Source organism: Grampus griseus (genome assembly GCF_964374135.1).
Source record: "Grampus griseus genome assembly, chromosome: 10".
NCBI lineage: Eukaryota > Metazoa > Chordata > Mammalia > Artiodactyla > Delphinidae > Grampus > Grampus griseus.
In genome coordinates, this window is record NC_139004.1 from 43,111,241 (window position 1) to 43,124,460 (window position 13,220).

The 13,220-nt window shown below is 41.1% G+C and overlaps 1 protein-coding gene across 8 annotated transcripts in view; it reads right to left on the bottom strand.

Moving 5' to 3' along the window:
- Positions 1 to 13,220, bottom strand: part of DST (dystonin) — a gene marked incomplete at its 5' end in the record, with an annotated part of 395,725 nt that overhangs the window by 198,910 nt on the left and 183,595 nt on the right. For all 8 annotated transcript variants that reach the window (XM_082663420.1, XM_082663421.1, XM_082663422.1 and 5 more), the window contains one exon: positions 12,015 to 12,181. In XM_082663420.1, coding sequence (XP_082519546.1) covers positions 12,015 to 12,181 — 167 coding nt within the window. The remainder of the gene's footprint in view (positions 1 to 12,014; positions 12,182 to 13,220) is intronic.

Below are 13,220 nucleotides of genomic sequence, written 5' to 3' on the forward strand. Positions count from 1 at the left end.
GCTGTGCAGCAAAGTAACTCAGTTATACATATATATTCTTTTATATATATATATATTTCCATTTCCATTACAGAATATAATAGGATATTGAATACAGTTCCCTGTGCTATACAGTAGGACCTTTTTGTTTATCCATCCTATATATAAAAGCTTACATCTGCTAACCCCAACCTCTCACCCCATCCCTCCCCCAACCCCCTTCGCCTTGGCAACCACCAGTCTGTTCTCTATGTCCATGATTCATAACAGATTGTTTTAAAAATAAAATCAAAACCACTGAAATAAACCTTGTGGTTTGAGATATCTGATCATCTGAAAGGACACTGAGCCATAATTTCCTTTCTTAGCTGGAAAAAAAATAGAAAGTAGAATGGTGGTTTCCAGGGTCTAGGGGGAGGGGGAGGGGGAGTTCCTATTTAATGAGCACAGAGTTTCAGTTTTGCAAGATGAAAACAGTTCTGGAGACGGACGGTGGTGATGGTTGTACAATATTGTGAATGTATTTAATACCAGTGAACTGTATACTTAAAAATAGTTAAGATGGCCAATTTTACTTTTACGTTACGTACCATGGTCCCTCAGTATCCACGGTGGATCAGTTCCAGGACCCACAAGGACACCCAAGTCCACGGATGCTCAAGTCCTTTACAAGCCCCCTTGTATAGGCAGTTCGGCATAAGTGGATACAACCAGCCCCAGATCGTGTAGTATTTCTGATCCCTGGTTGGTTGAATCTGCAGATCCCATTACCTATGGATACTGAGGGTTGACTATATATTTTACCACAGTTTTTTAAAGTTTCCAAAAATTATTAAAGACAAATTTTTACATATTTGAGAGAAAAAGTCTATACTGAGGTAGAAAAAGTCAAAGGGCTGTGATTTAGTCCTAACTTGCTTTGACTTTGAACACACATCCAGACACCTGTGTCACACTTCCCGTCTACAAAAAATGTGTATGGGGTGGAGGGAGGGCATTGGGGGCTGCTGCACCATATGGTTTGAAAAACCCCACTGATTTGCCCAAAGTCTCAAGAGAAGATCCATATGAAAGTACTTGGGGAACTAAGTATACAGAGCAATGTACAGAAGTTATTAAGAAGTTATCTATGGGCACACAAACAATGTAACACAATGTAATCAGAGAAGCAGAATGTGGTGCTTTGGTATGCTAATTATAAATAATCCTTCCCAGGCAACAAACTAGGTGTTCATCCATTCACTCAATATTTAATAAGCATCTACTATGTGCCTGGCAGTAAGGCATTAAGAATACAGGACTCTGATTTCATTTCTCTAATAATTAGCAATTTTGAACATGTCTTCATGTGCCTACTGGCCATCTGTATGTCTTCTTTGGAGAAATATCTATTTAGGTCTTCTGCACATTTTTCGACGCAAACTAGTATATACAGGATGGATAAACAACAAGGTCCTATTGTATAGCACAGGGAACTATATTCAATATCCTGTGATAAACCAAAATGGAAAAGAATATATATATATGTATAACTGAATCACTTTGCTGTACAGCAGAAATTAACAAAACATTATAAATAACCATACTTCAACAAAATTAAAAAAAAATTTTAAAGAATATTGGACTCTGTGTATGGAGAGCTCAGAGCTCTGAAGGGAGCTGGGGGGAAACCAGGAGAAAACCTGGTGGAAGAGTACCAGGCAGGAGGCAAAAGCACACACGTGCACTGTGTTAGAGGGAGCGTGCGTACAAGGGGACCAGTGCTCTGGCCACAAGCCAGCAAGCAGCAGGGGGACACAGGGAGAGACGAGGCTGGATGAATGGCAGGATCCAAGATGATGCAGAATCTCATGAACTTCTTAAGGGATTTTGAACGTTTTCCCAAGAACGATGGAAAACTATTAAAATGCATTAAGGAGGATTAAGAGATTAAGCTTTCAGCTCTGACGTCAGACAGAGAAGAAATGTAAAAGGGTGAAAGTACTCCCAGAGAATCCAGGGAGAGGTCAGGGTGACTTGCAAAAGAACGTGGCAGCAGTGGGGAGAAGTGGATAGGCTGGGAGACAGAAGGTCAAATGCATAGAGCCAGGGGTGTAGGTACGGACGAGAGTCAACACCAAAGAGAAAGGCAGACAGGCAACCTTGAAGAATTCCCATGTCCACCAGCCTGTGAGACAGTCCGAGTGTGGAAAGGGTCCTGAGCAGGAATGGTCCAGGAAACGGAGGAAAACCAGGGCAGGGTGGGGCCAGAAAAGAAAAAGAGCATTTCATGAAGAAAAGATACCTGCAGTCAGTAGGGTCAAATACTGACAAATAAGATGAGGCCTGGAAAATGTGTCCTGGATACCCACATTTATCCTGAAATCACTCATGACCCTAGAAGAAGTGGTTTTGGTGGATTTGGGGGCCAGAAGCCAGATTCAAGTGGGTTGAAGAATAAGTATGGGGTGAAGAAATGAAAACAGAGGGTGCGGACAATTCTTTTGAGAAGTCTTCCCCTTTAAGGAAAGAAATGGTCTATGGCAGTAGATGGAAAAAGACATGGGGTTGAGAGAGGTTTTTTTTAATTGTTTTATTAATGAAGAAGCTTCAGTGGGCTTAAAATCCAGTGAGAAAGATCTGTTCAGAGAGAAAAGTTTACTAGAAGGAGAAAGAAGGTTTCTGAGGCAACAGTTGGGATGGAGTCCAGAGCAGGGGAGGAGGGGACAGCCCTGGACAGGTGGAGGGAGGACGCCCATCAAACCAGGGAAAAGATGGCGAGATGGATGTAGAGGAAGGTAGGTTTGTACCTTTGGGAGCCAAAAGAAAGACTTTCTACCTTCTGGCCTCAAAATCCTCTGAAAGCAGGAGTGAGGAAGGACAGAGGGTGTGAGGGAGAGAAGGGGTGAATTAACATGTATAGAAGAGATGGCTGGGCAGAACCATGAGATTGGGAATACACCCTGAAGTTGGACTTTCTCCACTGTGCTTCATTTGCTGGGTACAGGCACAGAGCAAGCAGAGAGCTGGGCTCAGACAGGTCAGGCTTTGCTGGGAAACTGGTGTGTACTCAGCAGTACGGAAGGAGCTGAAAGGGATGCAGGGAGGGAGGGGGGAAGGGGGAAGGGGGAGGGAAGGAAGGAAGGAAGGAAGGAAGGGGAGGGGGGTAAGGGGGAAGGGAAGGGAAGAAAGGAAGGAAGGAAGGAAGGAGGGAGGGAGGGAGGAAAGGAGGGAGGGAGGGGGGAAGGGGGAAGGGGGGAGGGAAGGAAGGGGGGAAGGAAGGAGGGAAGGGGGATGGAGGGAGGGAAGGAAGGAAGGAAGGGGAGAGGGAGGGAAGGAGGGAGAAACCCACTCCATTCACCTAGACATCAGTCTTAGCCCAACCTCTGTGCTCAGCACACAGCACACCAACTCACACACAGATGCACGAAGCCACCCGTGTCACTTCCATCCGCTCTCAGATACATCACACAACACAAACATGCATTAACGATGCCTCACTTAGTCTATGATGGCAGGACAGTCACCGTAACAAATTCCTGAAGATGACTGTTTGGACTAAATCGTGTTCAGGCTTAGCATATTCTTACTGTTCTTCTTGGTGGGAAAAAGCATCTCACCTCGGCCCCTTCCCCTCAAGAGGGAAAAAAAAAAGACCTATAATATGGTCCTTCCCCTCCCCCAGCAAATAACTACAAATGTGCAGGAGACCCACCCACAGTTGTGTAACTGGGTGTAGACAGTCCTTTATGCTCATATTTGGGTACATAGTGTTGAAGAAACAAAGCCAAGAGCTCCAAGGTAGCAACAAGCTATAAAAGTAACTTTCCCTTTTCTCAAAAGGAGATGTATGAATTTACTTCCAATATTCTTCTTTTTTTTTTCCTACAAAGTGACTCTCTCCTACCAACAAGGCAGAAAGCAAAGAATGAGAAACACTATAAAGAACAGAAACATGTATATGTGTAACTGAATCACTTTGCTGTACACCTGAAACTAACACAACATTGTTAATCAACTATGCTCCAGTCCAGTATAAAAAAGAAATTAAAAAAAAAAGAAAAGAAACACTATAATTCACAGCAAGCTTTGTTAGGACTTCAAGATTAGAATCTAACGTGAGACATTAGAAGATACCTAATAAATTATAACTCTCACTTCTTCACAAAGAACAATTAACCCCATAACAGCCTCACAGACTTTACTAAACATAGAGAATAGTATTGATTTTGACAGAGTAACTCCTTCAGTTCCTATATTTAAGTGACCTTATGAGAGTAAATTGTAAGTAAATCTAGGGGCTAGATACCACCCTCCCCCACAAAAAAAAGGGGTGTGTGTGTGGGATGAATCAACTTATTTACTCTGGGAGAAAATAGTAAACTACTTCTTTCAGAGAATAACATGAGAATATGAATCTATCAATGAGCCAAAATAAAAGAGGTGCTGCAACAAAACAGAGGGACCTATCAGGAAACAAGAGATGGAGAGCACACAGCCACTGGTCCTGCACTGCAGGAGAAATCTCAGGGTAGGAGAAGGTCAGAGAATGCTGAGGGGAAGTTGATGAAGGAAGAATGCATCAGGTTCGCAGTAAGGGGAGGCTTTAATCAAAGCCCATCTTCTCCGGAGCCTCCTAGCCACAGCCCTGTTATTAGTGGGTCAGCAGCAGCCTGGAGGGAGGGAAGGAAACTGACATTTATTACATGCTTCCTAAATCTGGTGTGACAGGCACGTTCTCATCTGTTATCTCAAGACACCAGCCTCCCTCCCCGCTAGTATTCTAAATACACAGAAAAAATACACAGAAGAATACTAAAAAAGGTCACCGGGTATGAACACTAACTCACATGCCTCTCATGGATACAGATGCATTACCAGCCATGCATGTGAGCTCCCTATGGATTTTAAAATGTGATAATGCTTACAAGTCACCCACGTATGCCCTCAGAGTTCAAGTGTTTTAAGTTTATTTGGTAAGGTAAACAAGCAATTTGATTTTGCCTCACAAACTGAAATGTTTGTGACTTTTTAAAAAATGAACAACCATCAAGACTCTGTCTGTGTCTAGCCCATGGCCATACAAACCTTACCCGTGTACACACACACACACACACACCCTCGTACCTCTGGGTTCTGCAGCCTGAGGGCAGACCAGGTTCTGAGAGAGAAAGAATCCCTAGTCAACACTAATCCAACTTCCTATGGGAACATTTCAAACCCTAAAGGGCCTCCTCCCAGTATTAAACCAGTCCAATCCAGTATAGCTTGTAAGGTGTGACTGAATCCAGGTAAGAGGCTGAATCACAGCCTCCAGGTCCTATTAAAGAAGATGACTGACCACGGCCTTACAGCCTAACCTTCCCAATTACAGCGTCTTTAAAGAATTAATAGAATGCTATAGGATGGTCCCATTAAATTCTAAATCCAAATGAACACAATGAACAAAAATCATTGCTACCCAACTGCACACTCAGAGAAGTGAAAAATTCCTGGCTGCCTAATTAGAAAATATTTAAATGGCATGCTTCTAAAACACAACCTGTTCCAAAAATGTTGTCTTACTTGGGTAATAGGTTTAAAACATGCTTGTGAAAAGAATGCCAGGGGCTTGAAAAGGAGAGTTAAATAAATGAATGCGATAAATTAAGAACAAGAAGAGGACAAGCAGAAACTAGTGAGCTGAAATAATTTCTCTACAAAACACCCTCAGCATTTCAGTCCTGACATACTTATTAGTATCTTGACATGTGGCCACCTGAGGCTCGCCTGGCCCCACCGCACAGTCTGTGCTCTTTGTTCTGGCCCGTGGGTGCCCATTCTTGCCTCTGCCTGTCGGACAGAAATGTTTTCACGCTGAGTGATGCTGGGCGCTGCTGAGTTGGAACTTGGCATTCATCAGTGTTCCAGGGCAGGGACTGATAAAGTCAGACAAGTTGGGGGCTGAATTCAAGCTGGAAATCAGAGCTTTATTTCTCAGAAAGGAAAAAGTCCATTTTCCTGTGTGTATGAGCATACTTGAGAGCACAGAAGTCTCAGGTGAACCCTCTACTGTTAACACCTGCCTCTAAAGAACATGTGCTACTGTCAGGAATTTCACTCCTCTGTGTGTGTCTTAACTCCTGGTGACTTACCAATCTGGTGTCTAGAGGATACTCCTAGAATCCCCTGGCTATTGGTTCTCAGTTAATTCTACTTCATCCTCTCTCGCTTTTAAGCTCCTTACTCATCAAATGCTCTTGTGACATGCTTGTCATCTAAGTCCATCAAATCCAAGTCTGCTTTGTCATTCTTTCAAATGAAAAGTAAGGTAAGATATCTTACCAGTTGTGATTTTTGGTGAAAAGGTTTTAATATGCTTTAAAGAAAATTTAAACTATATAGACAAAACAAGCAGAAACTAGTATAGATATATGGTATTTTTATTATTTGAACCCTTTGCATGGAAAACTGAATATAACAAATAAACGTGCCTAGAAGGAATTAGGAACAGAATTTCCTAAGACAGAAGTAATATAAAAACAATGTATTTATCAGTGACCTATTTAAATAGAACCCACAGAACCATTCCTTGTAATCTTTTCTACTAAATCATATTACTTTATCATCCTTACTATTGAAATCGAGCAGCACCCTGTGGGGCTCCTGGGCAAGGAAGCTTTTCTGTCCCACGTCTCTTGTCTGTAGGGAACAGATTACAGCCTCCATGATCTTCCCTGAGTCCCAAAGGGCAGATTCGAACAGCTGCCAATCAGGGAAGGGAGGGGGATGCAGAGACAAGAGAGGGCCAGCCCTGGGGCAGCGTCCTGGTTCCTCCTCAAGGGATACACGTATCAATATCTTTGAGCTCTTTACAGAACTAAAACCCCCAATAAATGGAAGGTGTCAGCATTCTTCATTCCAGAGAAGACCCCCTGAGGCCAGATTAAAGGAACCAGAGAAGCTAATCAAGATTAGGAGATCACCTGAGATCAGATTAAAGGAGTGCAGGCCCTGCACACACCCTAATCTTATCAGCAACCCCACCCTTGTATCACTGCTATAAAACTCCTCACCAAATCCTCCTGGGATGGGACACGCAGTTTTGAGGGGCACAAGTCCGCTGTGGCCCCCTTTACCTGGCAGAGCAATAAAGCTATTCTTTCCTACTCTACCTGGCAGAGCAATAAAGCTATTCTTTCCTACCCTACCCAAAACCCTGTCTCTGAGATTCAGTTTGGCACCGGCGCACAGAGGCTGAGTTTTCAGCATCACTATCCATTGCACAATCCAGGCTATCCACCCTCTGTAGGATAACACGACACACTAAAACTACAGAATAGTCCATTTGTGATTTTCCTCTTACTGGTACTAAGTATTTTAATGTTCTCTTATTATCTACAACTTTCCTCACTACATTACAGTTGTTGGTGATGCTATTTTCAGAGATGGCTGATTCTAAGTTAAACAATTAATGCTGTCCTCATTAATTTCTTAACAAGGGACCAAGATCTTAGCTGGCAGTTATATATGATACTGCTCATTTGGTCATCTTGTAAGCAGATAGGGTAGGGGGTCCCCGGAGAAAGAGAACCAGGCACGGCTTTCTTTATGTAAGAGGAGCCATTTTTGGTCTAAGCCATTTTGTGATATAAGACTGGCCACAGTGCTTGCCCTTGAACAGATCTCAGTAATTAATGATCTTAATGGAACAAAAGAAAGCAGAAACATTGCCTGTTATCAGGCAAGAGAAGTAACAATAGCAAAGATAATATATCAGTTGTAAAGATTCCCAGTTCTGTTTCAATGGTGAAGATGAGCCTGAAATGCTCAACCACCAGATAAATTAGAACCTAACGGATAACGATGGTGACCTTTTCTGACCCTTGTGACTTCAATCAACTAAAGCTTGGTCTCTGTCCACCACCCAAGCCCCTTCATGAATATGCATGTACTGCTAGCTTAAAACTTCCCCAATTTTGCTGTTTGTGGAGACACTGCTTCTGGAAAGATCTCCAGTGTTCTCCTTACTTGCTGCAAGTAAAATAGATCCTTCCCGATCTTTGGTTTGGTTGTGTCTTTTGGCTGGACACCCACCAAAAGGCAAACCCAGTTTTCAGGTAACAATTTCTTAAATCCATCAAGAATTTTCACATGTCTTTGCTGAATATCATTAGTTTTCAAGGATGCACTACCACAGCTTCTCTGGCCAAAAGTTCCATTTCTTGATATGCAGTCTGCCTACAGGAAATTACCTAGGTATTTACATGGAAGTATACGAGGACTTGAGAACCCAGAGCAATCATCTCCATTATTTAAAAGTGTATGTGATATGGAGCACGTGAGTTACCTTCTGAGCCTCAGTTTAATAATTTAACAATTTGATAACAAATTGATAACAATGGAAATAGTGCCATCTATTTCACAGGACTGTGATAATTTTAAAAGCTACCATATATTAAAAACAGGCAGGACAGGAATTAATACCTGGTCAACATTCTGCATCTATTTCCTGGGTACCTGCTATGTGACAGTTACTTTCTTTTTACCTCCATGGAACATTCTTAGTGCGTAACATCTATAAATCAGTCTTATGAAAATTTCTCTTCATTTTTATTTCATATAGTAGTTCTTTCGAAAAAAAGAATTTTAGAAAATTAAGCTTCTATGGAACTTTTAGAATAAAAGTTAGTAAATTGTTAGTAAAGTGCTGTTTACTGGGGTTAACAAACACGCTCTCCACTTTCAAAAGTCATAATGTATAAGGGGACACTAATAGAAATATGCTAGACAATCACGTGCTTGACTCACAACTGTTGACAGTATTCACATCAATACAGAATCTGAAGGATGCTATTACCTTCCCATTTCAGATCTTAATTCTAAATCTTAGAAGATACTAAATGCAGTTGGCCCTCTGTATCTACGGTTTCTGCATCCTCAAATTCAACTAACCATGGATCAAAAATATTTGAAAAAAAATTCCAGAAAGTTCCAAAAAGCAAAACTTGAATTTGCCGTGTGCTGGCAACTATGTACACAGCATTTCCATTGTATTAGGTATTAGAAGTAACCTAGAGATGATTTAAAGTATATGGAGGATGTGTGAGGTTATATGCAAACACTTCACCATGCTACGTAGGGGACTTGAGTATCCACAGATTTTGTTATCTGCGGGGGTCCTAAAGCCAACCCCCCCGGCAGATACCAGGGGACAATTGTACACAAAAACCTTACTAAATCAGTTATTACAAATAATACTGGTTTACTCTTAAATGATAAACACTATTTTCCTTCTCATCTCCAGAGAAATCTCTCGCATTCTATCTACTGCAGGTGACCTTGTCACATCGGAGTACCATAACCCTCTTTCCATCCACTGCCTCAATCACGAGGTTGTTTCCTGTGAAGCCCTCCTTCCCTCTTAAGGGCCTTCTCAACAAAGTATCCTATATGGTTAGACTTGGCATCTGAGTAGAAACCAAACCCATGTGCCACCTCAGATGATTTTTATTACAGAAGTCAAGTAAAATTCATATAAATAATAAAACTTTTTATCTGAAAAAATCCAAAAAGCCCAATGAAGTGGGTATATTTCCAGAGCGAATCCAAATAAATACATTACAAAATTTAAGAGAATAATTATCAAGTAAAAACAACTGCTAAGTAAAACACTACTCTCTAAATGTGATTAGTACTGCCCAATAGCCAAAAATCCGCTAACAGTGATTTCATAATTGTTCATAACTTTGTCTCCTTTGTTCCTAGAGTAAATCAAGGCTCTCACCAAAGAAAACCATGTGGAGCTCAATGCCACCTGCTTAATTCTTACACATACTAGGAAAAAAAAGTACTCATTTGTTTTTTAAGTAAAGAGAAAGGCCCAAGAACTTACCAAAAATACAGTTCTACAGATGAAAGATTTCTTCTAGTAAAAGAAACCACAGTAATTCTAGGCATAGGGTAACTGAACAAAACTTCAGCAACAAAGATATCTTCGAAGTATTTAAACCTGATATTCAGTATTTTTACCATGAACTCCAACAAGGGAAAACAAAGCACACTAGGAAATCCAAGTTCAAAGTTAAAGCTAAACATACTACTATATACAAAATAGACAGTACACAGAACTCTAATATTTCATAATAACCTACAAGGGAAAAGAATCTGAAAAAGAATAGATACATATGCAGCTGAATCACTTTTCTGTACACCTAAAACTAACACGTTGTTAATCAACTATACTTCCATTAAAAAAAAAAAGTTAAAGCTAAGCAATGTTCTAAAATGATCACTCTGTCAAAATAAAAGTTCAAAACAAATCACTTTCACAAGATCCAAATCTTCTCCTAAAGCAACGTGAGTTCTGTAACATTAAACAGGAAATTTTAGGATCTGTGACACAGCAGTGACTTATTTAAGTATAAAAACGCACAGCAGGTATATACCAATTGGTACTCATAATCCTTCCTAACTATTGAAGAGACAATGCCTGGAGATCAGTTGTTTTTAAAAGTCAATTATTTTAGAAGAATAGCTGGCTTCTAAATGTTTTGCTTCTAAGCTAAAAAACTTCAGAGAGCAGAGCACACCCTCAAAATGCATCGTGACACACATCCTTTGGTGTAACAATCCAAATACTGTCATTCAAAGGCTAAGAAGACCTTTCCACCCCAGGTACAGAACAGGTGAGACTTGACGGCCTGTGTTCTAAGTCACATGGGACACAGTGTGATCATCACACTGTCTGTGACCATGAAGCCCTCTTGGCACCGTGTCCCTCAAGGAGAGCTGGCACTTTACTCTGGGCAAGCACAGGATTTTCTTTTTAACTCAGCAATCTACACCTACCTCTACTGAAATGTTGTCCTGTAAAGGAAGCAGACTATGACAGCGCTTAAAGGGGACTCTTGGGTGTGGACCCATGGGAGACTCAGTTCAGTTCTATAGATGTCAAAGTCTCCAAAATAAAAAAGAGTGGGGAGAAAGGGGAGAGAAAGGAAAGGAAGAAAGAGAAAGGGAGAGATGGGGTTCCAGGCAAACAGACTGGGTGAGAATCTAGCTCTGCAAGCTGGTAGCAGTGTGACCCTGGCTAACCTGAAGTTCCCCATCTATAAAAGTGGGTGACAGCAGCTCCTGCTTTATGGGACTCTGGGAGATGAGTGAGATAACATAAGGAAAGCATTTAACAGAATGCCTCACATGCAGAAAGTTATCAAAATATGACCTATTCCGCCTATTGTTTTTATTGCAATCCAATAAGTTTGTCAGTTTAGTGAGTTACTCTATTTGGGAAGATATTCAGTTCTTCAACGACATGACATAATCCTTGCAAAACTAAGAAAAATAACGGAGATCAAAACATCATTTTCAGTAAAGAATTTCCAGGAATTTCATTTTTTGTAAGGCAATAGGAGTGTGGACTCAACAGGCAAGTACCTGGGTTTGAATCCCAAGCCTGACACTCGATGGTTTTGTGACCTGAAGCAAGTATTTACTCTGGTCTCAGTTTCTGTCTGTAACTCAGGGAGGACAAGATTCCCTTAGGGATGCTGTGTGGCCTGAGTGAATGAACATATGTAAACTGCTTAGGACAGCACCTGGCACTTAGTAGGTGCTACGTCAGTGTTAACTCAGATCTTGGGGTTAACAATTCTCACCGGGAAACTGATTACCACCCCGAAGTTGGCCATCGTTAAACCCAGCTGCTTACTAGAGTAACTAGATGAGGACGCTATGATATGGAAACTTGTGAGGCTTAGTCTGAACCTTGACCTCACTAATCATCAGTTCTCTACATACACAATCTTGGTCCTCCACCTACAGATTCTACGTATCAGAGCTTACTCTCCACTAAGTCACTGACAAAATCCAAAGACACACCATAGCTCTGTGTATCTGAGTGACGATCTCTGGGTAGTGGAAATGTGATTTTTTTTTCACTTGTCTGTATTTCTAATGTTCTGCCATACACATTCAGTGCTTGTCTAATAATAAAAGGTTATTTTAAAATTTGGAAATGAAAGAAACACTTCTCAGATTTGTCAAAGGGGGAAAAAACCCAACAAATTCCATACCTGTATTTATGAATGATGGCATTAAATAGTTTTCCATCTCTCCAGCAGGTGGTGAAATTTTCACACTGAATCCCCACATAACCCTCTGTGGCCTGCTGTGTCCACAGTAACAATCTCTCTTTTGCAGACATGTCTTCTGACTCACCAGTAACATGGATATCAGATATCTAAATGGAACAGAAAACATTAAACCATTAGGAAGGAAGGAAACTAACACAGATTAAGAACCTACTATGTGCCAAGCACTTTACAAGTGCTGTTTCACTTAATCCTCCTAACTCTCACTTGTAAGAGGAGTATATTTTCCCCATTTTACATATAGCGAAACTGAGTTTCAAAGAGGTTAACAGATGGAAAAGTCAGATTTAACCCAAGCATCTCATTTATTTTTCATTCCAAAATGTCCCAGTGTTGAAAATTCTCCGTTCCACTTTACTAATTAGATCTGTTCAAACAACTTAAGCACATGTTTTTCCAAGTTCAAATGGATCAAAGCAGAACCTATAAATTAATCTACGTTACTGCCTGCAGAGAACTTGATCCAACAGGTATTCTGTGTAAAGAACAGAAAAGGAAAACAGCACCCTCTCCAATTAACCACATTACATAACACTTTGGCTTGAGGTCTCTCTAATTTTCTCATGAATCCTCATTCAGCTTACTCAATGGGAAACTTTTATCAAATAATTTTCCCTATACTTTGTTTTCATTAATTTTTTAAAGTCTCTTCCATTAAACGATAATAAAACAGGTCCCCAGTTCACACGATTTACATCTGCAAGTCGCCCTTTGATAAGGGTCCTACTTAACCTGCTGATGATGACATTAAGGCACCAAGTGACCTCGGCAGGGGTCACACAGTGATTTCCAAACTGGGAGTAACACCGGCAAACTGTTCCCTCAGCCAGTGCAGGAGCAAAGCCAGGGGATCAAGAGGACAGGCGGCCAGCCAGGGTCAGATGGGAAGCAAAATGGAGGGGGGGGCAAGTCATCCTGCATCAGGAAGAAAATCCCTGAAGTCATGACACTGGCCCCAGTCCTGGCCGCTAGTCCCATAGCTTTGAACACGTCATTTTACATCTGTGAGTCAACATTCTCATCTATGAGGAGGAAGGAGGCAGAAGCAGATAATGTTCAAGACTCTTTTCAGTCTAAACTCTGAGAGGCTAAGACACTGTAAAAACAACACAGAAGGCAAAGGTCCAA